The sequence below is a fragment of the Mandrillus leucophaeus genome, unplaced genomic scaffold (assembly GCF_000951045.1).
Source record: "Mandrillus leucophaeus isolate KB7577 unplaced genomic scaffold, Mleu.le_1.0 Scaffold24, whole genome shotgun sequence".
NCBI lineage: Eukaryota > Metazoa > Chordata > Mammalia > Primates > Cercopithecidae > Mandrillus > Mandrillus leucophaeus.
The window spans coordinates 2,951,635-2,978,414 of record NW_012102476.1 but is presented as its reverse complement, the minus strand read 5'-3'; the positions used below and the strand labels follow the sequence as shown (position 1 = coordinate 2,978,414).

Below are 26,780 nucleotides of genomic sequence, written 5' to 3'. Positions count from 1 at the left end.
GAGACGGGCGGATCACAAGGTCAGGAGATCGAGACCATCCTGGCTAACACAGTGAAACCCTGTCTCTACTAAAAAATGCAAAAAAACTAGCCGGGCGGGTTGGCGGGCGCCTGTAGTCCCAGCTACTCGGGAGGCTGAGGTAGGAGAATGGCGTACACCCGGGAGGCGGAGCTTGCAGTGAGCTGAGACCCGGCCACTGCACCCCAGCCTGGGCGACAGAGCAAGACTCCGTCTCAAAAAAAAAAAAAGAAAAAAAGAAAAAAAGAAGAAAACTCCTGGTTTTTCAAGTGATCCTCCTGCCTTGGCCTCCCAAAGTCCTGGGATTACAGGCATGAGCCACTGCGCCTGACCCTATTTCCTTTTAGAAGGAAGTGTAGGAAGGCTTTTCAGAGGAGGTGGCCTTGAAACGGGGCTCTGCAGGATGGGTGGCATTTGGATTTGGATGTGCACAGAACGGGGCAGGCATTCCAGATGGAGGGAACTGAGGAAGCAAAGGTTGGGAGGGAAGAGTCCGGAACATCTGTCTGGACTTCAGCAAGTGTGTATGGGCACAGGATGGAAAAGCAGGCTGAAAGAAGCCTTCAAAGGGTGTTGGGGACTCTCTGGCCTGAATGAGCTAGGCTGGAGATTCCTAAAAGCCTCTGTCGTGACTCCCCCTGAAAAATTTAACAACAAATATTCTGAATTATAGCAGCACCTTTTCTCCCAGTAGCAGAAGGATGTGCTGCAGGCATGGCCTGCTCGCCTGGCCCAATCCATCCATCCTGTCACTAAACCTTTATTGGCTTGCACTGGAAAAACACCTTTGATTTGAAAAGACTCAGGCATTCCATCTCTTGGGAAGATAGGCTCATAAAGGGCAAGTCACTGTGGCACAGTGGCTGATGCCTGTAACCCCAGCACTTTGGGAGTCTGAGGCAGCAGGATCACTTGAGTCCACGAGCTCGAGGCTGCAGTGAGCTGTGATTACATCACTGTACTCCAGCCTGGCCAACATGGTGAGACCCCATCTCTAATAAAAATACAAAAATTAGCCAAGCATGGTGGCGTGTGCCTGTAGTCCCAGCTACTCAGGAGGCTGAGGCAGGAGAATCACTTGAACGGAGGTTGCAGTGAGCTGAGATCATGCCACTGCAATCCAGCCTGGGTGACACAGCAAGACTCCATCTCAAAAAATAATAATAAAAAAATATAAATAAATAAGTAAACATTAATAATATAGAAAACATCTCACCATGTTGCCCAGGCTAGTGTCAAACTCCTGCGCTCAAGCAATCCTCCCGCCTCAGCTTCCCAAAGCCCTAGGATTACAGAAGTGAGCCACCATACCTGGCTCCAAATCTTGGTCTTTTCTGCCTAGATTCTTGTGTTAGTTATTCATCTCCAGTTCCTTGACTTTCAGTATTGTCTAAATGATTGAGACTGCCACATCTGAATGTGTAGCCCTGATTGCTCCTCTAAACCTTAGATTCAAAACTTCACTGCCAACTCACCATGCCTCTTTAACTTGCCTTGCCCTAAACCACACGCCTGAGGCCATACGTGTTCAGTCCTGCCCCTCATCTTTTCCATCCCCAAATCAGTCACCATCCACCCACGGGGTTGCCAAACCCTCAAAATCTGTAAGCCATTCTATCCTTTCTCCCATCCCCCATTCAAAACCAACAAAAACCTCCAGATCTACCTTCAAAATACGTCCCTAAGACATCCACTTCTCTCCATCTTCACCCCCCATCACCTGGCTCAAGTCACCATCATCTCTTGCCTGGACAACAGCAGTAACTCATCCCCCTGCTTCTACTCTTGCCTTCTCCAATTCTTTTTTTTTTTTTTTTTTTTTGTGGAGACAGAGTCTCGCTCTGTCACCCAGGCTGGAGTGCAGTGGCGCAATTATAGCTCCCTGCAGCCTCGAACTCCTGGGTTCAAATGATCTGCCCAAAATATGATCACTCTCCTGCTTAAAACCCTCTGAGGCTGGGAGCGGTGGCTCACACTTGTAATCCCAGCACTTTGGGAGGCCAAGGCGGGCAGATCACCTGAGGTCAGGAGTTCGAGGCCAGCCTAACCAACATGGTGAAACCCTGTCTCTACTAAAAATACAAAAATTAGCTGGGCGCGATGGTGCATGCTTGTAATCCCAGCTACTAGGGAGGCTGAAGCAGGGTAATTTCTTGAACCCGGGAAGCAGAGGTTGCAGTGAGCTGAGATCACACCTCTGCATTTCAGCCTGAGCGACGGAGGGAGACTACGACTACAAAAAAAAAAAAATCTAAAATGAAACTCATGGTGAATTGGTCTGATCTGACCTCTTTTTACTTCTCCTACACCGTACACATGCAACCACTCTCTCTTTTGCTCACTACCTTCCTGCCACACTGCAATATGCCAGGCCTTTCCTGCATTAGGCATTGGTTGTTCCCTCTGCCTAGAACTCTATTCCCCTTGATTTGTCCTCAGCTTAAATGTCACTTTCTAAAAGGCAAGTAACAGAAAACCGAACTAGAAGTAGTTTGGCCATTAAAGGGGTTTATTTTCTTATATAGCCAGAGTCCTAAATTAGGGTATTTCTGGAACTTGTACAATAAGTGGCTCAGCAATGTTAGGAAGGATCAAGTTCCTTTCTATCTGGCTGACTTGCCAATTTCAGCCTGCGGACTAGGTTTCCTCTCAATCCTCTCGTCACATACCAACATCTAGAGGTAGAAACATCCTGTGTCTTTTGGGGTTTTGTTTGTTTGATTTTTTTTTTTTTTTTTTTTTTGAGACAAGGTCTCCATCATCCAGGTTGGAGTGCAGCAGGTTGATCATAGCTCACTATAACAAACACTCCTGGGCTCAAGTGATCCTCCCACCTTAGCCTATGAGTAGCTGGTAATACAGGTGCATGCCACCATGCCTGGCTAATTTTTTTTTAATTTTGTGTAGAGTGTTGCCATGTTGCCAGGGCTGGCCTCAATAGATCCTCCTGCCTCGGCCTCTGAAACTGCTGGGTTTACAGGCATCAACAACCATGCCCAGCCTCTGTAATTTCTTTAAAGCACTAAGAAGAACATGTCCCAGAAATTTCCAATAGACTTCCTCCAACTTGGCCAGGCAGTGGCTCATACCTGCAACCCCAGCACTTTGGGAGGCCGAGGCGGGCAGATCACAAGGTCAGGAAATCGAGACCTGACCAACATGGTGAAACCCCATGTCTACTAAAATACAAAAAATTAACCGGGCGTGGTGACGCGTGCCTGTAGTCCCAGATACTCAGGAGGCTGAGGCAGGGGAATCGCTTGAATCCAGGAGGTGGAGGTTGCAGTGAGCCGAGATTGCGCCACTGCACTCCAGCATGGTGACAGAGTGAATTCTGGCTCAAAAAAAAAAAAAAAAAAGACTTCCTCCAACTTACTATCCATAACATGCTCATTCATAAACCAATCAATGGCCAGGGCAGTGGGAATACTATGACCAGTCAAGTAGAACAATAAGTGGAGAAGCGTGGACTCCTGAACAAAAATCAAGATTCTATAAGTGGCCGGACGCAGTGGCTCACGCCTGTAATCCCAACACTTTGGGAGGTAGAAGGGGAAGCATCACTTGAGGTCAGGAGTTCAAGACCAGTCTGGCCAACATGGTGAAACCCCATCTCTACTTAAAATACAAAAATTAGCTGGGTGTGGTGGTGTGCATCTGTAATCCCAGTTACTTGGAAGGCTGAGGCAGGAGAATCACGTGAACCCAGGAGACGGAGGTTGCAGTGAGCAGAGATCACACCACAGCACTCCAGCCTGGGTGACAGAGTGAGACTCCTAAAAAAAAAAAAAAAAAAAAAAATTCTGCAAGAATAGAAGAGGAGCCAGGCATGGTGATGCTCACCTGTAGTCTTTACACAAGTGAGCTGTGATTATGCCACTGCACTCTAGCCTGGACAACAGAGCCAGACCCTGTCTCTTCCTCAAAAAAAAAAAAAGACTGGAGAAGAGGAAAAAGAGCAATTAAGTAGGTAACCTACAGTGCTTACTATATATCTTCCTGGACTATGCAATCTAAACATGCTCCCAGTCACTTTTCATAGTATGTATGTAAATATTTATTGAGACAAGGTCTCACTCTGTTGCCCAGGCTGCAGAGCAGTGACGTAATCATGTCTTACTGCAGGCTTGACCTTCCTAGGCTCAGGTGATCCTCCCACCTCAGCCTTCCAAGTAGCTGGGACCACAGGTGTGCACCACCATGCCCAGATTTTTTTTTTTTTTTTTGAGACAGGGTCTTGCTTTGTCACCCAGGCTAGAGAACAGTGGCACAATCTCGGCTCACTGCAACCTCCATCTCTCAGGTTCAAGCAATTCTCATGCCTCAGCCTCCCGAGTAGCTGGGACTACAGGCGTGCACCACCACACGCAGCTAAGTTTGTATTTTTAATAGAGACAGGGTTTCACCATATTGCCCAGGCTGGTCTTGACAAACTCCTGACCTCAAGTGATCCACCCACCTTGCCCTCCCAAAGTGCTAGGATTACAAACGTGAGCCACTATGCCCAGCCTTTCATAGTATTTAAAATACAGTTACTTTTTTTTTTCATAATATTTATCGCCATTTCAGGCAATACATCATAGCGTCTAACAACAGACTGTGAAGCCAAACTGCCTGGATTTGACGCCGGCTCTACCACTTTACTAGCTGTCAAGTTATTTAACCTCTCAGTTTCCTTATCTTTAAAATGGGGATGACAACAATATTACCTACCATATCGGGTTGCTGTGAGGATTAAATCAGTTGCTACGAGGATAAATATGTAAAATGCTTAAAACAGCTACCCCAGTTCCAGTTCATTCCTGAGGTCTCACTGTATTCTAAAGACACTCTTGTATCCTTAAAATAAATTCCTTTTGGCCGGTGGGGGTGGCTCATGCCTGTAATTCCAGCTCTTCGGGAGGCTGAAGCAGGAGGATTGCTAGAGCCCAGTCCAGCAGTCCTGATTCAAGACCGGCCTAGGCAACATGGTGAAACCCTGTCTCTACAAAAACTTAAAAAAATAAAAATAATAGATTTTTTTTTCTCGCTAAAACCAGTTTAAACTTGTTTCTGTTGCATGTATCCAATTTTGACTGCTGGATAATATCATTTGTATAAATATACCTCCATGTACCCATTCTTCCGTTGATAGTCATTTTATTTTCAATTGTTTTCACTATTAGAAACAAAACTGTAATGAACTTCTTGCATGTGTCTCTCTGTACATATTCATTAGTTTCTCTAAGGCATATACCTAGAATTGCAATTGTCACAGCCTTGGGATTTTAATTTCCAAAATCTGACTCTGCCTTTTTCTGCACTTTCTTACGCTTTCACTTCCACCAAGCTGGAAGCCTCTTTAAACATGTGGAAATCAGAGATAGTAGCCCTAATAAGGGTACAATAATAAATCATTCTTTACAAGACTACACCTGTTCTAGGGTTTCATAAAGATCGCTGCTTCTCCCATGGCCAATAATTCAGTGGTTCTGATTTGAAAGCAGCAACTCTGTGACTCGCCACCTCGCATATTCCCAGGTGTGAGTGAGCCTGGAGTTCCAGTGCGTGGGGTGGAGGAGGTGCTCGGGACCCATGAGGCTGGAGAGGCCGGCACAGGCCAGACCATAACAGGCCACGTGTTTCAGGGCAATGTACTCTGCGCTGGGGCCTATTACTTTCCTTAGGACAGGGATGGGGCGCCCTCCATCGTTTCAACCACAGGACACAGCGATGGCAGGGAGCTCCTACTGTGGCCTGATCTTACTCCACTCTTCCCCTTCAATCCCAGCCAAATAGTGGGGGGGTTGGCCTCGAAGGTTCTCAATGTCCTTAAGCCCTGAGAGATTTAATATCTATGCATAGGACCTTTCATTTTTAGGGTTTTCCACCTGGCAGGCCCTCTTCTGCCGCCATTTCGCTTTGGCGCCCTCTGGAGCCCATAAAAGAAGTGACGCGCCTGCGCTTCCCGCGTCCTCTGCTCTTCGTCTCTTCCCCGAGTCGAATTGGTACCTATACCTTTAAGACGCAGGGCCTAGCGGAAGAATTCCAGGGCCTAAGACTAGAGCGCGCGCCTGAAGCTCCCTCAGATTGGTCCAGTGAGGGAAGGGGCGGGCTGTAGCAAACTCCACAAAAGTCACTGGTCTCTTTACTCAGGCTCCGCCCCGTAAGGCAAAAGAGAACGCCCGTAATTGGTCAGAGCTCTGGAGGCGGGGCTTCCAGCGTGGCGCGTGGGTTTCCGTGCAGTCGCGGCTGCAGCGGGTGGGCGGCATGTCTGTGGCCGGTGGGGAGATTCGTGGAGACACGGCGGGAGAGGACACTGCTGCTCCCGGCCGGTTCAGCTTCAGCCCGGAGCCCACGCTTGAGGACATGTAAGCAGGCCTGGCCCAGCTCGGGGTGGGGAAGTCGCCCCTTTCTCCCGCGTTTTGGGGAGGGTTCCTGCATGTGGTCGGGAAGCGGGCTGGCAGCGGGGCTCGGGTCCTGGCTCTGCGGGCTGTCCCTGGGCGAGCCTTCTTACCTCATCTGCAAAATGGGCGCAGCGGTGCACACCTGAGGCAAGGGAAATTGGGTGGTGGCCCCGAGTGATCACTAGGAACGCCCTTCAGCCTAGCCCTGGGAAGATACCGACACCCGATACCGCCTCCGCTCTCCAGGCGCCGGGCGTACGAGAGGGGCAAATGGTGTGCTGAGAGATGGGAGAGGTTATTTCTTGCTGGAGGAGGTCAAGAAAGGCTTCTTAGAGGAAGGGCCTGTGGAACTGCCTTCTGTAGGAGAAATTGGATTTTGATGTGCGGCGATTCCAGGTGGAGGAAAGAAACTGCAGAAGTAGCAGCAGGAGATGGAATAATGAAAAGGGTTTTGTTACATTTGGCAAGATGTTAAGGGCAGCTCAGGGGCACGCCCATTTTATAGATGAGGGAACCAAGTTCCGGAAAGAGGAAATGACCTGCACAATACCATCCAATGAATTAGTTGCAGAATCTCCTGGTCCCAGGCCCCCATTACATACTACTGGGGTAGCTGCCTCTGGGCCCTGCATCACTCTCTAACCCTGAGACTTGGGCTTACACGCCTTTGTCCTGTTTCAGTCGCCGCCTCCATGCCGAGTTTGCTGCAGAACGAGACTGGGAACAGTTCCATCAGCCTCGGAACCTCCTCCTGGCCTTGGTCGGGGAAGTGGGGGAGCTCGCAGAACTCTTGTAAGTAGATGGAAAGCTTCCTGGTAGAGTCTGAGTTGTAGGGGAGGGGAGGGGAGCATTTATTTGGTCTTCAAACATTCATGGGTTCAATTTCCTCTCCTCATTGCAAGGCTCTTTGCTGTTGTCGGGGATGCAGAAAGGACTCACGGGTCCCTGCCCTCTAGGGGCACCCAGCCTCCTGGAAGACAGAGGTGTGAGGTGTGAAAGCAGCAGGGTAGGTCCCATCTAGGAAGAAGTAGTGGCAACAACCCTTTTCCTTTTTTTTTTTTTTTTTTGAGACAGAGTCTCACTCTGTCGCCCAGGCTGGAGTGCAGTGGCTTGATCTCGGCTCACTGCAACATCGATCTCCCGGGTTTAAACAATTCTGCCTCAGCCTCCCGAGTAGCTGGGACTACAGACGCCTGGCTAATTTTTGTATTTTTAGTGGTTCCACCATATTGGTCAGGCTAGTCTCGAACTCCTGACCTCAGGTGATCCACCTGCCTTGATCTCCCAAAGTGCTGGGATTACAAGGGTGAGCCACCACGCCCGGCCCAACAACCCTTTTCCTCTGCCTCTGGGGCTGAAAGGAAGGTATTCCGTAGAGGACCTGCCTGTGGCATTCCAAACATGGGAAATACATTTGCAGGGGCAGTGAGGCAAGATAGGGCAAGTTCAATTCAGGGAGAATCTGACGCTCCTTCAGTGTAATCTTCTCGGGAAAAATCAGGGATTTGGGATCTGTTTTTTCTGATGTGTCCCAAGTGCCCAGTGCATAGTAGGCACTCAACAGGCATGTGTTGGATGAGTGATAGGGCTGTGGAGGAGAGGGGTGGGAGATGAACCCACGAAGATAGGATTAGGGCTAGAGCGTGATGGAGAGTTTGGACAGAAGACCTGACCAGAGGTGAGTGTTGGAAAGATCACTGTGTCTACAGGATGGATTGGATGGATCACTGAGAGAATGGGGCAGGGTACACCAGAGAGTTGGCTGGTGTAGACCAGGCAAGAGGCGATGAGCCCTAGACCAAGACAGTCATTTTTTTAAGAGAAAGGGTCTCACTTTGTTGCCGAGGCTGGAGTGTAGTGATGTGATCATAGCTCACTGCAGCCCAAGGAGCTCAAACGATCCTCCCACCTCAGCCTCCTGAGTAGCTGGATCTACAGGCGTGCGCCACTACCCAGCCTGGCTAATTTTTGTTTTTTATAGAGGTGGGATATCTCGCTGTTGTTGCCCAGGCTGGTCTCAAACTCGTAGTCTCAAGTGATTCACTTGCCTCACCCTCCCACAGCACTGGGGTTACAGGTTGAACCACTGCACATGACCTCATGACAGATTTATGAACATCACCTATGTGCTAGGTCTTCTAGAATCGAGATATGGCCTGGAACAAGGCAGAAAGGTTTCCGCCTTCACAGTGGAAGGAGATTGACAGTACATCAGTAATCTCATATTAGAAGATGTGGAATTATGACAAGTTCTATGAGGAAAAGGACACAGCGTGATAACCCAGTCTGGCCAACATGGTGAAACCCAGCCTGGACAATACCCAGTAGAGACACCCAGCTATTCTCTACTAAAAATACAAAACTTAGCCAGGCATGGTGGCGGGCATCTGTAATCCCAGCTACTCAAGAGGCTGAGGCACAAGAATCGCCTGAACCCGGGAGGCAGAGACTGCAGTTAGCCAAGATCGCACCACTGCACTCCAGCCTGGGCGACAGAGCAAGACTCTGTCTTAAAAAAACAAAAAAGGGCCAGGTGCGGTGACTCACACCTGTAATCCCAGCATTTTGGGAGGCCAAGGCGGGCAGATCACTTGAGGTCAGGAGTTTAAGACCAGCCTGGCCAACATGGTGAAACCCTGTCTTTACTAAAAAATACAACCATTAGCTGGGCATGGTGGCATGCCCCTGTAGTCCCAGCTCCTCTGGAGGCTGAGGCAGGAGAATCGTTTGAACCCCGGAGGCGGAGGTTGCAGTAAGTCAAGATTGTACCACTGCATTCCAGCCAGGGCGACAGAGCAAAACTCCATCTCAAAAAACAAAACAAAACAAAAAAGACCAGCCTGGCCAACATGCCAAAACCCTGTCTCTACTAAAAATGCAAAAATTAGCCAGGTGTGGTTGCAAGCGCCTAGAATCCCAGCTACTTGGGAGGCTGAGGCAGGAGAATCGCTTGAACCTGGGAGGCAGAGGTTGCAGTGAGCCAAGATTGTACCACTGCATTCCAGCCAGGGCGACAGAGCAAAACCCTATATCTACAAAAAAATTAAAACTTAGCCAGGCGTGGTGGCAGGCCCCTGTAGTCCCAGCTACTCAGAAGGCTGAGGCAGGAGACTGGTGTGAACCCGGGAGGCGGAACTTGCACAGTGAGCCAAGATCGCATCACTGCACTCCAGCCTGGGTGACAGAGCGAGACTGTCTTAAAAAAAAAAAAAAACCACAAGGTGACAAGCCAGGAGGTGACATCTAGGCTGAGCCCTAAATAACAGGAAGGAGCTAGCCCAGGGAATGCTGGGGGATGGGGAAGCGTTCAAGGCAGAGGGAGTAGTGAGTGCAAAGGCCCTGTGACAGCTTGGCCTGTGTGCAAGGCAGAACAAGCCAGAGTGGCCTTCGGTGGGGAGTGAGAGTGGTGGGCAGGGGCATTGGAAAAGGCAGGCATCAGCCCATGCAGGACAGGAGGGCTTTGTCGGGAGTTTAGATTATATTCTAAGCACAGTTTGGATTTTAGCAGAGAAGGGGAAAAACGTAATTTGTGGGGTTTTTTGTTTGTTTGTTTTCAGACGGAGTTCTGCTCTTGTTGCCCAGTCTGGAGTGTGATGGCGTGAGGGCATGATATCAGGTCACTGCAACCTCCGCCTCCCAGGTTCAAGCGATTCTCCTGCCTCAGGCTCCCCAGTAGCTGAGATTACAGGCATGTGCCACCACGCCTGGCTACTTTGTATTTTCAGTAGAGATGGGGTTTCACCATGTTGGCCAGGCGATTCTCGAATTCCTGACCTCAGGTGATCTACCCACCTCAGCCTCCCAAAGTGCTGGGATTACAGGCATAAGCCACACCACCCAGCAGATTTTTGTTTTGTTTTGGTTTTGTTTTTGTTTTTTTGAGATGGAGTCTTGCTCTGTCGCCCAGGCTGGAATGCAGTGGTGCGATCTCAGCTTACTGAAACCTCTGCTTCCCGGTTCAAGAATTTATCTGCCTCAGCCTCCTGAGTACCTGGGATTATAGGTGCCCACCACCACGCCCAACTAATTTTTTTGTTTATTTAATAGAGACGGGGTTTCACTATCTTCGCCAGGCTGGTCTTGAACTCCTGACCTCGTAATCCACCCGCTTCAGCTTCCCAAAGTGCTGGGATTACAGGCGTCAGCCACTGCGCCCGGCCTGATTTGTGATTTTAAAAGATGGTCTGTGCTGGGTGCGGTGGCTCATGTCTGTAATCCCGGCACTTTGAGAGGCCGAGGAGGGCAGATCACCTGAGGTCAGGAGTTCGAGACCAGCCTGGCCAATATGGCAAAACCCTGTCTCTCCTAGAAAAACAAAATTAGCTGGGCATGGCAGCACATGCCTGTAATCCCAGCCACTCGGAAGGCTGAGGCAGGAGAATCGCTTGAACCCAGGAGGTGGAGGTTGCAGTGAGATCGCGCCATTGCACTCCACTCCAGCCTGGGTGACAGAGTGAGACTCTGTCTCAAAAAAAAGAAAAGATGGTCTGGGCAGGAGTAAAAGATGAGTTAGCAGGGAGATGAGTGGGGAGGCTTCTGCAGTGGTCCAGGTCCAAGGTTTGGTCTGGGGTGGTGATGGCTAGGGCTGGGGAGAATTAGAATTGGGCCTCAAAGCTTTGTCTCAACAAATGAAATGTTCTTTTGGCCACTCGTTGGCCCAGGGAGAGACACAGACATCTTGGTATCATCTGTTGGGCTCTCTTCCCCACCTGACTCTTCCCAGGGCCCAGATGGGTTGGGTCATCATTGGAGGTGGGTGTTATTACTGCAAAGACTGGCAGAGCCCATTGTCCCAGGTTACATCTGAGTGTGTGTCTGTCTGTGTTCTGCCCCTAGTCAGTGGAAAACCGATGGAGAACCTGGCCCCCAAGGCTGGTCCCCCAAGGAACGGTTAGCCCTTCAAGAGGAGCTTAGTGACGTCCTCATCTACCTGGTGGCATTAGCAGCCCGCTGCCGTGTGGATCTGCCGCTAGCAGTGCTCTCCAAAATGGACATCAACCGGCAACGCTACCCAGCCCATCTGGCCCGCAGCTCTTCCCGCAAGTATACAGAATTGCCCCATGGTGCCATCTCTGAAGACCAGGCTGTGGGGCCTGCGGACCTTCCCTGTGACTCCACGGGCCAGACCTCAACCTAGAAAGGTGGCCACAGGACTTGCAACTCAGGATGGTGTCTGAAGAGCAGAGGGTGGCCCGGCCCTGGAGCCATTTTCTAGTCTTTTTCAAATAGATCATGGGCCTGAGGTCTCCACTTCTTGAGGTCTGAGGCCCAGCAACCTCTAGAAGGTAGCCTCCTGGTATTTGCTCTCCCAGTAAAATGGTTTTGGGCAATAACTTCTAGATTCTTCCTGGATGGCCAGGGAGGCTCTCTGTCTCTGCAGGTGATGGCGAGGGGACCAGGGGTGCCTCTGAGCCCCATTCTCGTGTTTCCCTGTTTTTACCTTTTGCCTGCAGGGCAGAGAGATCTGGTTTTTAGCAAATTCCCAGTAGGATGTCATGTAAGTTCCTTCCCCCTCCTTTTAGAGATTGGAGGCTATAAGAGTCCAGATGTTGGAGCCAGGCTGTCTGGGTTCAGATGCCATCTTTGACACTTGCAAGCTGGATGACATTACTCAAATTAATCTTTGTGCACTTCAGCTTCCTTGTCTATAAAATAAAAAGAATAGTACCTGCCCAATAGGGTTGTGAGGTTTCAGTGAGTTACGTGAGTGCTCAGGGTGGGGCCTGGCACATAGTAAAGGGTAAGTTTGCGGTTATTGTTATTACCTGTTTTCCTTTTTTTTTTTTTAAAGACAGAATCCCACTTTTGTTGGCCTGGCTGGAGTGCAGCGGTGTGATCTCGGCTCTCTGCAACCTCTGCCTCCTGAGTTCAAGTGAATCTCATGCCTTAGCCTCCCAGCAGCTGGGATTACAGGCGCCCACCATCACGCCCAGTTTTTTTTGTTTTATTTTTTTGAGATGGAGTCTCACTCTTTCTCCCAGGCTGGAGTGCAGTGGTGCGATCTCAGCTCACTGTAAGCTCCGCCTCCTGGGTTCACACCATTCTCCTGCCTCAACCTCCCAAGTAGCTGGGACTACAGGTGCCCGCCACTACGCCCGGCTAATTTTTTGTATTTTTAGTAGAGATGGGGTTTCACCCTGTTGGCCAGGCTGGTCTTGAACTTCTGACCTTAGGTGATCTGCCCGCTTCGGCCGCCCAGAGTGCTGGGATTACAGGCCCGAGCCACCGCGCCCAGCCATTTGCCTTTTTTTATTATTATTATTTAAATATAGTGTTGAAACTGAGTCTCGCTCTGTCACCCAGGCTGGAGTGCAGTGGCGTGATCTCGGCTCACTGCAACCTCTACCTTCTCGGTTCCAGCAATTCTCCTGCCTCAGCCTCCCAAGTAGCTGGGATTACAGGTGCATGCCACCATATCCAGCTAATTTTTGTAATTTTAGTAGAAATGGGGTTTCACTATGTTGGCCAGGCTGGTCTCAATCTCCTGACCTCATGATACGTTCACCTCAGCCTCCCAAAGTGCTGGGACTATAGGCGTGAATCACCGCACCTGGCCTTATTTGCCTTTTTAACTCAACTATCAGGGGCCTAGAGCAGGAAATCAGGGTCAGGTCTCTGATGTGGGGCGAAACAGGGTTTCCTCCTTGGTAGAAGTAAAGGCTACCCACCCTGCCACACCAAGGCCAATTTATTGTTTTTCCTCTCCACCTAAAGATAGTGTTGAGGGTCGAGCGCGGTGGCTCACGCCTGTAATCCCAGCACTTTGGGAGGCCGAGGCAGGTGGATCACCTGATGTCAGGAGTTCGAGACCAACCCAGCCAACATGATGAAACCCCATGTCTACTAAAAATACAAAAATTAGCTGGGCGTGGTAGTAGGTGGCTGTAACCCCAGCTACTCCAGAGGCTGAGGCAGGGAAAATTGCTTGAACCTGGGAGTGAGAGGTTGCAGTGAACCAAGATCATGCCACTGCACTCCAGCCTGGGCGACAGAGCAAGACTCTGTCTCAAAAAAAAAAAAAAGATAGTGTTGAGTGTGTAAGATTTGCCTGTTCTGTGACTTTGGGCACATCACTTTTTTCTGAGATACCTCTGACTGCCTCCGTCACAGGGTAGGCTAATGCAGGGGAAAGGACTTTTAAACTACAGTTGACCCTTGAACAGCATGGGTTTGAGCTGCGTGAGTCCACATTTGGTTGAATTTTTTTCAACCAAACATGGTTCAATAATACAGTATTTGTGGGATGCAAAACCCATGTGTGTGGAGGACCAGCTTTTCCTATACGTGGGTTCCGCAGGGCTGACAGGGGCTTGAGTATGTGTGGATTTGTGAACACGGTGGGGTGTGTCCTGGAAATAGTCCCCCACGTATACCAAAGGACATCCGTGCTTTCAGAATCTACAATGATCGCTGATTTGCTGTCTCTCTGAGCCAGTCTGCACATCAGTAAAATGAGGCATTCTCCTTTCCTGGCCTCACTCTCTTACGTTTCTTATCCAGTGACCTCCATTCTTATTTCCCAGGTAAAACAGCACATCAGATTATGTGCCCAAACCCGCCTTTCTTCTGGCTCTCCAGTGATAATGGGATCCGCATCCTTACCAAGCCCTGATTCCTTCCTCTCCTTAATTGGTTGTCTGCTTTCCCTTCTGTATGATCAGTTTCTCTTCATTAGCCCTTTCTTCCTGTGCAGAAAGCATATATGAGTACCTTCCCTGTTGACAAAAGTGAAACCATCAAATCTCGAGCAGCCTCTTCAAAGGGTTGGCTGTATTCCCCCACTCTGCTTCCCCACTGTCCCATTTACAACCTGGCCTCCTGGCTGGTTTTCACCCCCCTCCACTGAATCAGCTCTCGCCACTTTCCCCGCCCTCATGACAAATGCAGCGGGCACCAGAGCAGCAGCTGATCGCCTACTCTCCCTGAAACACTTTCCTCTAGATTTCCCAGATAAGATGCTTACCTGGTTTTCTTCCTACCTCTGGCTATTTTTCCTTATTTTTAGTGGAGACAGGGTTTCACCATGTTGCCCAAATTGGTCTTGAACTCCTGGCCTCAAGTGATCCTCCTCCCTTGGCCTCCCAAAGTGCTGGGATTACTGGCGTGAGCCACCGTGCCCAACCACTTTCAAGACTCTTCTTGAGTGCTTTCTTATGGACATGGTGTCATGGACTCCAGACCTGATATCTCTAAGCTGTTATTGCCAGTCCCCTCCCTCATGCTGACCTAACGTTCAGCATGTCCAGACTGGGGTATAACAATTACCCCCACTTCAGCTCCTGTCTTGCTCTTCATCCTGCACCCCCATATCAGTGACACTGTCCTGCAGTCACCCAAGCTAAGAAATGAAGTCAGTCCCATCTCCTTTGCCTCAGCTCCAGGTCTACCGCTATGAGTTCCAGCTCCCTACGGATGTCAGCTCCATCCTTCCCCTCTAAGCCCTCAAGGCTTTGCTACCTTGGATACTTTAACTTCACTTCCAAAACCTTTTTGTCCCCTCATTCCACCCCAGGGAACATCTGCAAGCTCTACTGACCCTGGAATGCAGCTTTAGGGGCTCTCTCCACACTTCCCCAACCCCAACTTTACCTTCAAGACCCAACTTAAGCATCACCTCTGAGAATAGCCTATCTTCCCATCATAGCACCAGTTGACACTGGACTGCAAGTGCCTGTTTACTTGTCCCTTATCTTTGCCATTCATGGGCTGTGACAAAAATGGACAGAAAGATGGTCCCATCTCCTTTGCCTCAGCCATGGTGAGCCATGGTGGCTCATGCCTAATCTCAGCACTTCAAGAGGCAGAGGTGGAAGGGTTGCTTGAGGCTAGGATGGGGAGACCAGCTGGGCACCATAGCGAGACCCTGTCTCTACATAAATAAATAAATTTTTTTGGTTACTATTTGTTTTTATTACTATTTTTATTTTTTATTACTATTTTTTTGAGACAGTCTCACTCTTGTCACCCAGGCTGGAGTGCAATGGTGTGATCTCGGCTCACTGCAACCTCCACCTCCCATTTCAAGCAATTCTCCTGCCTCAGCCTCCTAAGTAGCTGGGATTACAGGCATCTGCCACTATGCCCGGCTGATTTTTTTTGTTTTTGTTTTTTGTTTTTTTGAGATGGAGTCTCTGTCTCAGCCTTCTGAGTAGCTGGGATTACAGGCCAATTAATTTTTGCATTTTTAGTAGAGACAGGGTTTCACCATGTTGGCCAGGCTGGTCTCGAACTCCTGATCTCAGGTGATCTGCCTGCTTCAGCCTCCCAAAGTGCTGGGATTACAGGCGTGAGCCACCTTGCCCAACCCAAAATAAATTTAAAACAACGCATGGGTTTGGATTTATGATGGGCCGGATTCCCTGGGCCTCTCATAGTACCCCATGCCAGAGCAAACTGTAGCCCCGAACCATTGCCTGGCCTCTATGCCCGTAGGCTGCTGGCACTGAAATGGGTTGCACAGTAGAAAACAAGAAAAAATAAATTTTATAACTTTGGAATTTAAAATTTTTTATTTATTTTTGAGACAGCCTTGCTCTGTCGCCCAGCCTGAAGTACAGTGCCACAGTAGTAGCTCACTGCAGCTTCAACCTCCTGTGCTCAAGTGATCCTCCTACCTCAGCCTCCTTATTTGCTGTGACTACAAGTGTGCGTCACCATGCCCAGCTTTTTTTTTTTTTCCAATAGTGCTGGGATTACAGGCGTGAGTCACCGCGCGCTGGGCTGGGATGTTTTGAGGATGAAAATAAGTAAGTTTACATAACAAAGCAGTTAAAACCTTTAATGTTGTGTTACAGTTTTCTCTCCTTCACTAGACTGAGATCTGAGGGTTGTGCCTTGCTCACTGGAGCTCTGCCGAATGCAGTGCATGTCTGATGAACATAGTATACTTATGGGCCCTTTCAGATCTAGGGTTTATGAGGACGTAACCAAGGGCCAAGTGTGCGATCACCTCCTACCCCCAACACAAACGGAGATGCCGGGAACCCCTTTTAGGTTTACATCCCCATTTGGTTCCTTGACATCTCACTTGGCACCTGAGCCTGGAGAACCCCAACTTTCTTCCTCTCCCACCCACCCCACTCACAGGCACGGGTGGGGTGAGGATATAATACTTTATTCACTAACACGGGCCAAGGGAATGTAGTGATGGAGGATGGGCACTGTTTCCAGGGACCCCGGCAGGGGATTCTCCCTGTCTTCCAGTTCCAGGGCAGCCGGGCCTGCAGTCCCCTCAATTTTCCAGACCTGGAGGCCGGCGCAGAAGGAGCCCGGGTTAGTGCAGCCAGGTCGAAGCCCCAGGGCGCCCCTCCGCAGCCCTGCGGGGCTCAGCTACCCTCGCACTCCGGGCAGCGCTCGGTGGCAGTGGCGGCCGTGGCGCCAGGGGGCAGCTTGAAGTCCCTGCCGCAGCCGGCGCAGATATACAGGCGGCGCCGCATGTGCGCGCGTCGGTGGCGAATGAAGTGCGAGCTTAGGCGGAATCGGCGGCCGCACTCGGCGCAGGGGTAAGGCCGCTCGCCTGTGTGCGTGCGCGCATGCTCCGCCAGGTTGGAGCGGTGGCCGAAGCGACGGCCACACACAGCGCAGCGGTGCGGCTTCTCGCCCGTGTGCACGCGCCGGTGCTTGGCCAGCGCCGAGCTCTGGGCGAAGCGCGTGCCGCAGTCGGCGCATGCGTATGGCCGCTCGCCCGTGTGCGTGCGTCGGTGACGCGCCAGGCACGAGCTGCCGCCGAAGGCGCGTCCGCAGTCCGGGCACGCGTACGGCTTCTCGCCCGTGTGCACGCGCAGGTGCTGTGCGTAGTTGGAGCTCTGCGCGAAGCGGCGGCCGCAGTGCGCGCATGCGTACGGCTTCTCGCCCGTGTGCACGCGCAGGTGCTGTGCGTAGTTGGAGCTCTGCGCGAAGCGGCGGCCGCAGTGCGCGCATGCGTACGGCTTCTCGCCCGTGTGCCGCCGCCGGTGCTGCCGCAGGTTCGAGGCGGCCGAGAAGCGCTTGTCGCACTCGGGACACTCGTAGGGCCGCTCGCCTGTGTGCGTGCGGCCGTGTTTGGTCAGCGCCGACTTCTGCGAGAAGCGCCGCCCGCACTCGGTGCACGCGAAGGGCCGTTCGCCCGTGTGCGTGCGCGCGTGCTTGGCCAGCGTGGAGCGGCGCGCGAAGGCGCGGCCGCAGTCGGGGCACGCATGGGGACGCGCCGGGTCGGCGGACGGCGCGGGCGCCTCGCCCGGGACCTGCGGGGAGAGGGGGATAGGTCAGCCCTTAGCGGCAGGCCCCGGAGCCAGAGACCTGGGTCTCCACAGGCTGCTCCCTCTGTGAGCCTCAGTTCCCCATCTGTGAAATAGGAAAGGCCACGGTGCTGCCTCGCAGGATGGCTGTGCGCATCCGGTGAGATAATGCGCGTAACGCACACATCACAAAGCCCAGCGGCGTTCTAGCTATTTTTATTAATTCACCCAATATTTACTGACGGCGTGCAGTGTCCTAGACTGTTCTAGGCATTGGGATTCCGCATTAAATAAAAAGGATTTTAAAAATTACTGCTTTCAGGAATAATGGATAAGGAGTGCTGGTATTGGGGATGCTACAGATTTAAAACAGGGTTGTCAAGACACCTTACCGACATGATAACGTGAACAAAGACTTAAAGGAGGTGACAGAGCAGGCTACGTGGATAGCCCTCTGAGGAGCATTGCAGAGGGAACAGCAAGGCGCAGAGGCGGGAGTTGTCTGCTGAGTTCCAGAAATGGCAAGAAAAATTGGTTAAAGCAGAATGCATGATGGGGGAAGTCACCGATGTGGTGGTGGAGGAGATCGCTTGGCTTATAGGGCCTTGTATTTGTTATATTTGGCTTTTTTTTTTTTTTTTTTTTTTTAAGAGACAGGGTCTTGCTGTGGCCCCGGCTTGGTCCCGAACCTCCTGGCTCAAGCAGTTCCTCCTGACTCAGCCTTCTTAGTAGCTGGGGTTACAGGCACATACCACTGTGCCTGGCTCTGGCTTTTAATATAAAGGAGACAGGGAACTGTAAGAGATGTCAGAGGGCTTTGAGCAGAGAAGTGACCATATCCTACACATTTAAAAAGGCTCCCTCAGCCTACTGGGGTTGAAAACCAAATGAAGGAGTTGGAGAGCGCAGAAGCACAAGCCCAGTGAGGAGGCCACTACAGCCACCTGCCAAGATAGTGGCTCAGACCCAGGTGACAGAAGTGGACGGTGGATGGTGGAGGTGGTGAGAAGTGATTGGCTTCTGGATCTATTTGCAGTGTGAGAGAATAGATTTAATAAAACATTAGATATGAGATGTAAAGAAAAAGATCAAAATGACTTCAAGGTTTTTGAGCTTAGCAGCTGCAAAGGTGGAGTTGCCATTTACAGAGATAAGGACGGTGGGAGGAGCAAGTTGAGAGAGGAGATCTGTTTTGGATGGTGTCATGGCTTCTTGACATATCTGGAGCTCAGAAGCGACACCTAGACTGAAGATGTTAACTGAGAAGCTGTCAACCTATAGATGGTTTATAAAGCCTTGAGAATTAGTGGATGAGATCATCCAGGGGATGGGCAGAGAGAACCTAGGGCAGCAAGATGAGGAGAAGCCAGGGAGGGAAGAGAGCAGGAGAGGGGCATCCTGGAAGCCAGGCCAGGACCAAGTCCAGGCTCTTAATCAGCTTTGAATAGCAAACACCTATCGTTTTTTAAGCAGTGAAGAAAAAGGCAAGAGTAAAACCCAAATGCTATTCTGAGGTCTGAAACGAAAAATCTGAAAATGAGCCAATTTCACAAGCTCTGGCCTTCTAGAGATAAATATCAGAAAAAGGAAAGAAATGCCTTGTAAGAGGCACGTGAAGGGAAAACATTCTGGACTAAGAGTGAAGAGTATTGAGGGCACACTGCTCCCTTTAGAAAAAAGAATGCTCAAAACCCCAGCAAAACTGATGTCGAGTATCTACTGTGGTCAAGCAATTAATTCATGACCAAATGAAGTACCTGGGACATATTAAGGACAAGAGAGTGGCAGCTTCTCCCATATTTGATCTCCACAAGGTAATTATCATCATCCCCATTTTACAGATGGGGAGACAGGTTAAGAGGGTGACAGCAAGGCCAGGTGCAGCGGCTCACCAGCACTTTGGGAGGCCGAGGCGGGTGGATCACGAGGTCAGGAGTTCGAGCCCAAGATGTTGAAACCCTGTCTCTACTAAAAATACAAAAATTAGCTGGGTGTGGTGGCAGATGCCTGTAATCCCAGCTCCTTGGGAAGCTGAGGCAGGGAACTGCTTGAACCGGGGAGGTGGAGGTTGCAGTGAGCCGAGATCGCACCACTGCACTCCAGCCTGGGTGACAGGGCGAGACTCCATCTCAAAAAAAAAAAAAGAGAGTGACAGCAGAGAATAGTAGGGCCTTCTCTTTCTGAAGCTGCAAGAGGGCATCTTCAAGGCCTTCAAGATTGTTTGTCAAAAGGTAGTGGCTTTGTGGTAACCAACTCAGAAATTGGAAAACAAGCCAGGCATGGTGGCTCACGCCTGTAATCCCAGCACTTTGGGAGACCGAAGCAGGCGGATCACTTGAGGTCAGGAGTTCAAGACCAGCCTGGCCAACATGGTGAAACCCTGTCTCTATTAAAAATACAAAAATCAGCTGGGTGTGGTGGCTCATGCCTGTAATCCCAGCTACTCAGGAGGCTGAGGCAGGAGAATCACTTGAACCCAGGAGGCAGAGGTTGCAGTGAGCTGAGATCATGCCACTGCACTCCAACCTGGGCAACAGAGTGAGACTCCCTCTCAAAAAAAAGAAAGAAAGAAAGAAAGAAATTATTAGAAAACAGGGCAATTTGGGAAATTAGTGACCAACCAAGGGAAATCTGGTTTAAATAGTATATATACTCATAACAATAGCAACAATCAATAGCAAAGTATTAAGCTTTGACAACACTATGTATGTTATTGTATTAAATCCTCCTGTCACCCGCCTTGAGCTGGGTGTTGTCTCTTTCGATAGCTGAGAAAGCTGAGGCTGAGGGCGATGAAATTCACATGGCTAGTGGGAGCCAGGAAGGACTCAGGGTGCCCATGAGACCATGCCGTTGTTCAGGCTACACTGTTCTGAAGTCATGTGACCAAGATGTGACAGAGGCTGAACTCCAAGTCCCTGGCACACTCCAAGAGGGATTCAAGGTTAAAATACAAGTTGATACTTTAAATGGAGAAACTCCCCACAACATGTTTGGCACCATCTGAATTCAAGGTCACATTTTCCAGTCTTGCCCTGGTTTTGAAATCTGTTGGTTTATTTCAATACATCAGCCACTGTGGAGAGAACTTGTCTCATCATATCTACGTTTTTCTGGCCCGTTTTTCCTTGGCACCCTCTTTAAGGTGACTTTGGACAGCCTGAGGGCTTCCTCATGCTGGGATCACTGACTTCTGAAAAAGAAATTCTCCACACAAGCATTGTTGATGTCTCCAGCCCAGAGGAAGGGGCCTTGGGTGCCCGAGGAAAAATCTTGGTAAGAGGAGCTGAATCCAGCTCATTAAGATCCTCCTCTGCCCCAGTGTCCTGAGAAAGGCCAGGTAGGCTAAGTGAGATCAACTTCCCCGTATGAGGCCAGGTGCAGTGACTCACACCTGTAATCTCAGCACTTCGGGAGGCCAAGGAAGGAGGATTACATGAAGCCAGGAGTTGGACACCAGCCTGGGCAACACAGTTAGACCTCATCTCTACAAAATGAAAAATTAGCCAGGTGTGGTGAGTTGCACAAGTAGTTGTAGTCCCAACTGCTTGGTAGCCTGAGGAAGGAGGATCACTTGAGCTCAGGCTGCAGTGAGCTACGATCACGTGCCACTGCACTCCAGCCTGGGTGACAGAGTGAGATCGTGTCTCTAAAAAAAGAAAAAAGAAAAAAAAAAAATTTCCCAGCATGAGGTATGAGGTGGTATGTGGGCAAACTTTTAAAAAGTCTCATTATAATTGTTATGCATTTATTTTCACAAATATTAAAAAATAAGAGAGCACATGAAACCCACAGTTTCATCAGTACTATTGTTTAGATGAAGGTAAATTTATTTAGCAAAACAATGTGAATCTATTTGAAGAAAAGGATTAATAAATAATATGAGTACAACATATGAGCAATACACATGTGACCGAAACTTGGCAAATACCAGACTAGGTGATCATTAATGACCCAAGTGTGTCTTAAATTCTACAACTATTAGATTTAAAAATTAGAATAAATGGTATTTGCACTATAACAAGAGGTTACTATGGATATACAATGTAGTGTAATAATATAATAATCCAGGTATTAGAAGTTAGTGATTTTTGTCTTCCTGCTTAAATGTTTTTTTAACCAGGGCAAACATCCCAGTTTCTTCCTTAGCCATTATTTCTCTAATTAATACAATAACTCCCACTTGTTGGGCACTCACCATGTGCCAGGAACTGTGCCAAGTGCTTTTTACCAGTACTCTCTTTCTAAATTCTCACCATGACTTCAGTTAGGTGCCTTAGCCCTGTTTTATATATAAGGAAATAAGACTCAGAAGTTAAGTGAGTACACAAGGCTATACAGCTAATAAATGGCAGAGCCAGGGTTTGAACTGAAGTTACTGATTTTCCAGAACACCTATTCTCTTAACCATTATGCAATCCTTTTTTAATTCTCTCTTTTTTGAGAAAAGGTCTCACTGTGTCACCCAGGCTGGATGCAGTGGCATGATCATGGCTCACTGCAGTCTTGGGCTCACTGCAGCCTTGACCTCCCAGGCTTAAGCAATCCTCCTGACTCAACCCCCCAAATAGCTGGGGCTACAGGGGCATGCCACCACACCTGACTAATTTTTGTATTTTAGTAGAGACGGGGTTTTGCCATGTTGCCCAGGCTGGTCTCAAACTCCTGAGCTCAATCAGTCCTCCTGCCTCGGCCTCCAAAAGTGCTGGGATTACAGGCAAGAGCCATCGTGCCTAGCCTCCATGATGCAATTCTAATCTCACTGACTAGAGTTTGAGGCCACTTATGCAGCTTGTCTCTTTCCCGTGGCCCCTTTTTGTGGTCACAGTCTTCCTTCTTTTTGGTACAAACTGTTAAACACAATCCCTGTCCTCTGGTTCCTTGCTGGAGGATATAGGTCCACAGACCAGCAACATCAGCATCACTGGGAACTTTTTAGAAATGCAGAATCTCAAATCCCACTGCAGATTTTACTGAATTAAAATCCTCATTTTAACAAGACCCCTGGGTGATCTGTACGCATGTTAAAAATTAAGAAACTGATCTAGAAGAGAAAAGAGCTACTCCTGGAGAAAGCAGGGAGCAAAGGTGAAGAGGGCTTTGCAGGCTGAGACCACAAGGAGGGATGGGATAGGTGTCGAGGGGATGAAGCCAGAATGGCATGAGGTCTGATGGTGAAGAGCTTTGAATGCCAAGTTTAGCAGCTGATACCTCACCCTGAGGGAAGCAGAAAACTACTCAAGGGTTCAAGCCAGGGAAAGATAGGTTTGTATGTGCATGGAGCCCTCTGAGAAAATCTTTCTAAAAGATAGATTGGGTTTTGATGGCAGAGGGAGAATACTCCAGCCCCTGCATGCAGCGTAATTAAGGCTTTTCTGGACAGTGACTGGCCACAGGACTGGCAATAGCTAGGACTCACTGAATGTCACCACTGGAAGGCGCTTTCGAGGTCACCATTTCATAGATGGAGAAATGAGGCTCAGGAAGGCCCACAGCAAGCTGACGATCGAGCGCTCTTCTGGGAACCGTGTAACAGTTCATGGGATATGTGTGCATAATCCTCGATTTCACCCATCTCCTCCAAACCCAGTCACCCTGATGACACTTCTCAGACGGGCATTCAAGGGTCTTTTTCTATTACCCCATTTTACAGATGTGAAAGCCAAAGAAAAGCTGGTCAATGGTGGAGTTAGAACCACTGCGTGATACCATTAACAATCTGGCCCTATGTGCCTTTTATGAGTAGCCATGCCAAACCTTCACTGCACATACCCCTTGGCTCTAGCCAAGTTCCTAAATGGCACCTTTTCCTCGTCATTGCTGTTACTACCTTAGAGCAGGCCCTACCTGGCCTGGTCTCCCTATAGCAGCCAATAATTCTTCTAAACAGAAAATCCAATCATGTTCCTCCTCTGATTTTTTTTAGACAGAATCTTGCTCTATTGCCCAGGCTGGAGTACAGTGCGCAATCTCAGCTCACTGCAATCTCCACGTCCTGGATTCAAGTGATTCTCCTGCCTCAGCCTCCCGAGTAGCTGGGATTGCAGGCACATGCCACCACACCCGGCTAATTTTTGTATTTTTAGTAGAGATGGGGTTTCGCCATGTTGGCCAGGCTGGTCTCAAATTCCTGACCTTAGCCTCCCAAAGTGCTGGGATTACACACATGAGCCACCATGCCTGGCCTGTTTTTGTTTTTTGACACAGGGTCTCTCTCTGTTGCCCAGGCTGGAGTACAGTGGTGCAGTCATGGCTCACTGCAGCCTTGAACTCCTGGGCTCATTCAGCCTTCAAAGTAGCTAGGACTACAGCCACCATGCCCAGCTAGTTAAAAAAAAATTTTTGTAGAGATGAGGTCTCCCTTTGTTGCCCAGGGAGGTCTCGAACTCCTAGGCTCAAGTGATGCTCTCGCCTTGGCTTTCTAAAGTCCTGGGATTACAGGCGTGAGCCACCACGTCTGGCTCTTCCCATGATTTAAGGCCTCTGATGTTGCCACAGAACCTAGCATAGTACGTCCTGCCCTAGCTTTCAAGGCCCCTCTGTCCCCCAACTGCCTTTCCAGTCTCATTTCCTCTGAGTCTTTGCTTTTGCTGTTTCCTCCTCCTGGAATGCCCTTCACCCTCCTCCATGTGCCAAACCCCCACAAAGCCTTCAAGGCCCAAGTCAGAAATTATCTGCTCTGGGAAGCCTTCCCCACTGCCTTGAGTCGTTTGCCTTCAATCCTCTGTGCCCCCACATTCACTTCCCTGATCAACCCCAGTTCTCATGGTTCAGCCCAGGCCTTTGATAAAAATGAGTTGAACAAGGCGTGGTGGCTCACGCCTGTAATCCCAGCACTTTGGGAGGCTGAGGTGGGCGGATCACGAGGTCAGGAGTTCAAGACCAGCCTGACCAATATGGTGAAACCCCATCTCTACTAAAAATACAAAAATTAGCTGGGCATGGTAGCTTGCACCTGTAATCCCAGCTACTCAGGAGGCTGAGGCAGGAGAATTGCTTGAACTCGGTAGGTGGAAGTTGCAGTGACCCAAGATTGCACCACCGCACTCCAGCCTGGGCGACAGAGTGAGACTCCGTTTAAAAAAAAAAAAAAAGCTGAAAAATCTCCAGAAGGATGACCTTGCCCAAGGTCCCGAGCTTTGGGGAGAAGAATAAATGTAACAGCAACTATCTCCATGTTTATTATGTGCCAGACACAGTTCTAACTCTGTGCATGTGTTGACTCATTCATTCCTCACAACTCCAAGATGTAGGTGCTGTTATAATTTCCCTTTTACAAATGAGGAAACTGAGGCATGAAGCAGTTAGGAAACTTGCCCAAGGTCACACAGTGGGTAAGTGATGGAGCTGGAAGTCCACCCTAAGCTCTGGAGCCTGTGTTTGTAACTTAGAGGCCAAAGGTGGAGATCAGGCAATCGCAGGGCCGGAAGAGGCAGGCAGAGCTGGATAATGGGCCAAGGGGGCCCGCAACAAACAGAACCAGATAGTTATTAGACTGGAAGAGGAGGCCTGAGGAGCTTGTCCCCTCCCCCAGCACCCACCACGCCCACTAGGGGGCAGCAGAGCATTCTTTCCCTGGGAACTGGCTCCTGGGCAGGAAGAATCAGAGCCCGGGCCCCTGCAAACTGAGTCCCCTGGAGCCAAGCCCTCTGCTGGGACTCAGGGCTGCTCCGGCTGTGGGCAGACAGAGTCTTCTGGGGTTCTGACAAGTGGAAACATATCTGGTGGCAGTTAGCGTCTCCAGAGGGGAAATTTAACTCATATTCTGATCTCAAAACCTTCAAATACCCTGAGAATAAAAGGTAGACTCCCTGTGTGGCCTGCCAACCACCCCCCATCATCCACACTACTGCATGACCAAACCACTCACCCTCACTGGGGCAGTGCACTACTCACTCGTCTGAGCCTCTACAAGGGCCGTTTCTGGCTGGATGTGGTGGCTCACACCTAGCTGAGGTGGGAGGATCACCTGAGCTCAGGAGTTTGAGACCAGTCTGGCCAACATGGCAAAACCCCAACTCTACTAAAAATACAAAAAATTAGCCAGGCGTTGGTGGCACATGCCTGTAATCCCAGCTACTTGGGAGGCCGAGGCAGGAGAATCACTTGAGGTGGAGGTTGCAGTGAGCCAAGATTGCACCACTGCACTCCAGCCTGGGCGACAGAGTGAAACTCTGTCTCAAAACAAAACAAAAAAAATTAGCCAGGTGTAGTGGTGCATGCCTGTAGTCCCAGCTACTGGAGAGGCTCAGGAGGAGGATCACCTGAGCCCGGGAAGTCAAAGCTGCAGTGAGCTGTACTGCACTCCAGCCTGGGTGACTAAATGAGACCTTGTCTCAAACAATAACAGCAATAATAATAAAAAGGCTATTTCCTCTGCCTGGGTCCATCACCCCACTTCCGCCCCCAGACTCCTACTGGTCTCACATAAGCCATCCTTTTACTAACTTTGAGACCTGTGGCCAGTTACCAAACTGCCCTGGGCCTCAGTCTCCTCATTTGTAAAATGGAATAAATGCTCCAACATCATAGAATCGAGGTGCTTAGAACAGGGCCTGGCACATAGAAAATACTAGGCAAGGGTTAGCTATTGTTACTGTTGCTGTTGAACTAACCTGTCCTTTCCCCCACCTCTAAATCTAAGTTCCCACTTCTAGGCTTCATCATCTCCCTGTACCTGCAACCATCACGCGAGATTCTAACTGTGTGGTTACCCTTCAGTCTAACATCAAGCTCCATGGGGGATCCAAGGACGGAGTTTAATCTCCTGCACCCAGCAGGAAGCCTGGCACAGTAGGCGTGACTGTATGATGGAAGCCCAGGCAGTGGGGCAGAAGTATGGGCCAACCCTGAGGTTCTAGATCTGAGATTCTGGGAAAAGTAGGGGCAAGATCCCTGGCTTCTATCTGAGGGAGGCTGGGCCTGGACCAGGTTTGAGGACAGTGGGCCCCAGGGTGTGTGTGACACATACCTCCTTGTTGTCCATGGGGATCTTGAGTTTCACCACTTCATACTTCTCCTCACCCTCATCCTCCTCACTCTTCACCAGCAGCACCATCTCCTCCTGCATCTCTTCCTCCTCCTCCTCCTCTGCCTGCTGTTCGCCAGGCATCTTGGTGTCCTGAGGCGGGGAGCTGGATCAGAAGCTCAGGACCCGCCC

General features: G+C 49.8%; 2 protein-coding genes across 4 annotated transcripts; one reads left to right on the top strand and one right to left on the bottom strand.

Annotated features, from left to right (window-relative positions):
- The first annotated feature begins 6,179 nt into the window (after positions 1–6,179).
- DCTPP1 (dCTP pyrophosphatase 1) lies at positions 6,180–12,080 on the top strand. Its single transcript, XM_011982461.1, has 3 exons — positions 6,180–6,368; positions 7,086–7,196; positions 11,241–12,080. The coding sequence occupies exons 1-3, from the start codon at positions 6,268–6,270 to the stop codon at positions 11,539–11,541; spliced, it is 513 nt and encodes a 170-aa protein (XP_011837851.1). The 5' UTR covers positions 6,180–6,267; the 3' UTR covers positions 11,542–12,080.
- A 4,417-nt stretch (positions 12,081–16,497) lies between these two features.
- On the bottom strand, positions 16,498–26,748 carry ZNF771 (zinc finger protein 771). Of its 3 annotated transcripts, none has more exons than XM_011982463.1 (3): positions 26,592–26,748; positions 17,267–17,626; positions 16,498–17,191 (listed from the first exon to the last, which is right to left on the bottom strand). In XM_011982463.1, the coding sequence occupies exons 1-3, from the start codon at positions 26,730–26,732 to the stop codon at positions 16,730–16,732; spliced, it is 963 nt and encodes a 320-aa protein (XP_011837853.1). In that variant the 5' UTR covers positions 26,733–26,748; the 3' UTR covers positions 16,498–16,729. The 3 variants fall into 3 exon arrangements, with proteins under 3 accessions (XP_011837853.1, XP_011837854.1, XP_011837852.1); XM_011982464.1 differs by having other exon boundaries at positions 17,277–17,626; XM_011982462.1 differs by having other exon boundaries at positions 16,498–17,626.
- Positions 26,749–26,780: the final 32 nt, after the last annotated feature.

Excerpts from the sequence above, each read along its gene's own strand:
- DCTPP1 (XM_011982461.1), top strand. The coding sequence starts at position 6,268 with ATGTCTGTGGCCGGTGGGGAGATTCGTGGAGACACGGCGGGAGAGGAC. Across the intron at positions 6,369-7,085 it reads GAGCCCACGCTTGAGGACAT|TCGCCGCCTCCATGCCGAGT; the intron begins GTAAGCAGGCCT and ends GTCCTGTTTCAG. Across the intron at positions 7,197-11,240 it reads GGGGAGCTCGCAGAACTCTT|TCAGTGGAAAACCGATGGAG; the intron begins GTAAGTAGATGG and ends TTCTGCCCCTAG.
- ZNF771 (XM_011982462.1), bottom strand. The coding sequence starts at position 26,732 with ATGCCTGGCGAACAGCAGGCAGAGGAGGAGGAGGAGGAAGAGATGCAG. Across the intron at positions 17,627-26,591 it reads TCCCCATGGACAACAAGGAG|GTCCCGGGCGAGGCGCCCGC; the intron begins GTATGTGTCACA and ends CTCTCCCCGCAG.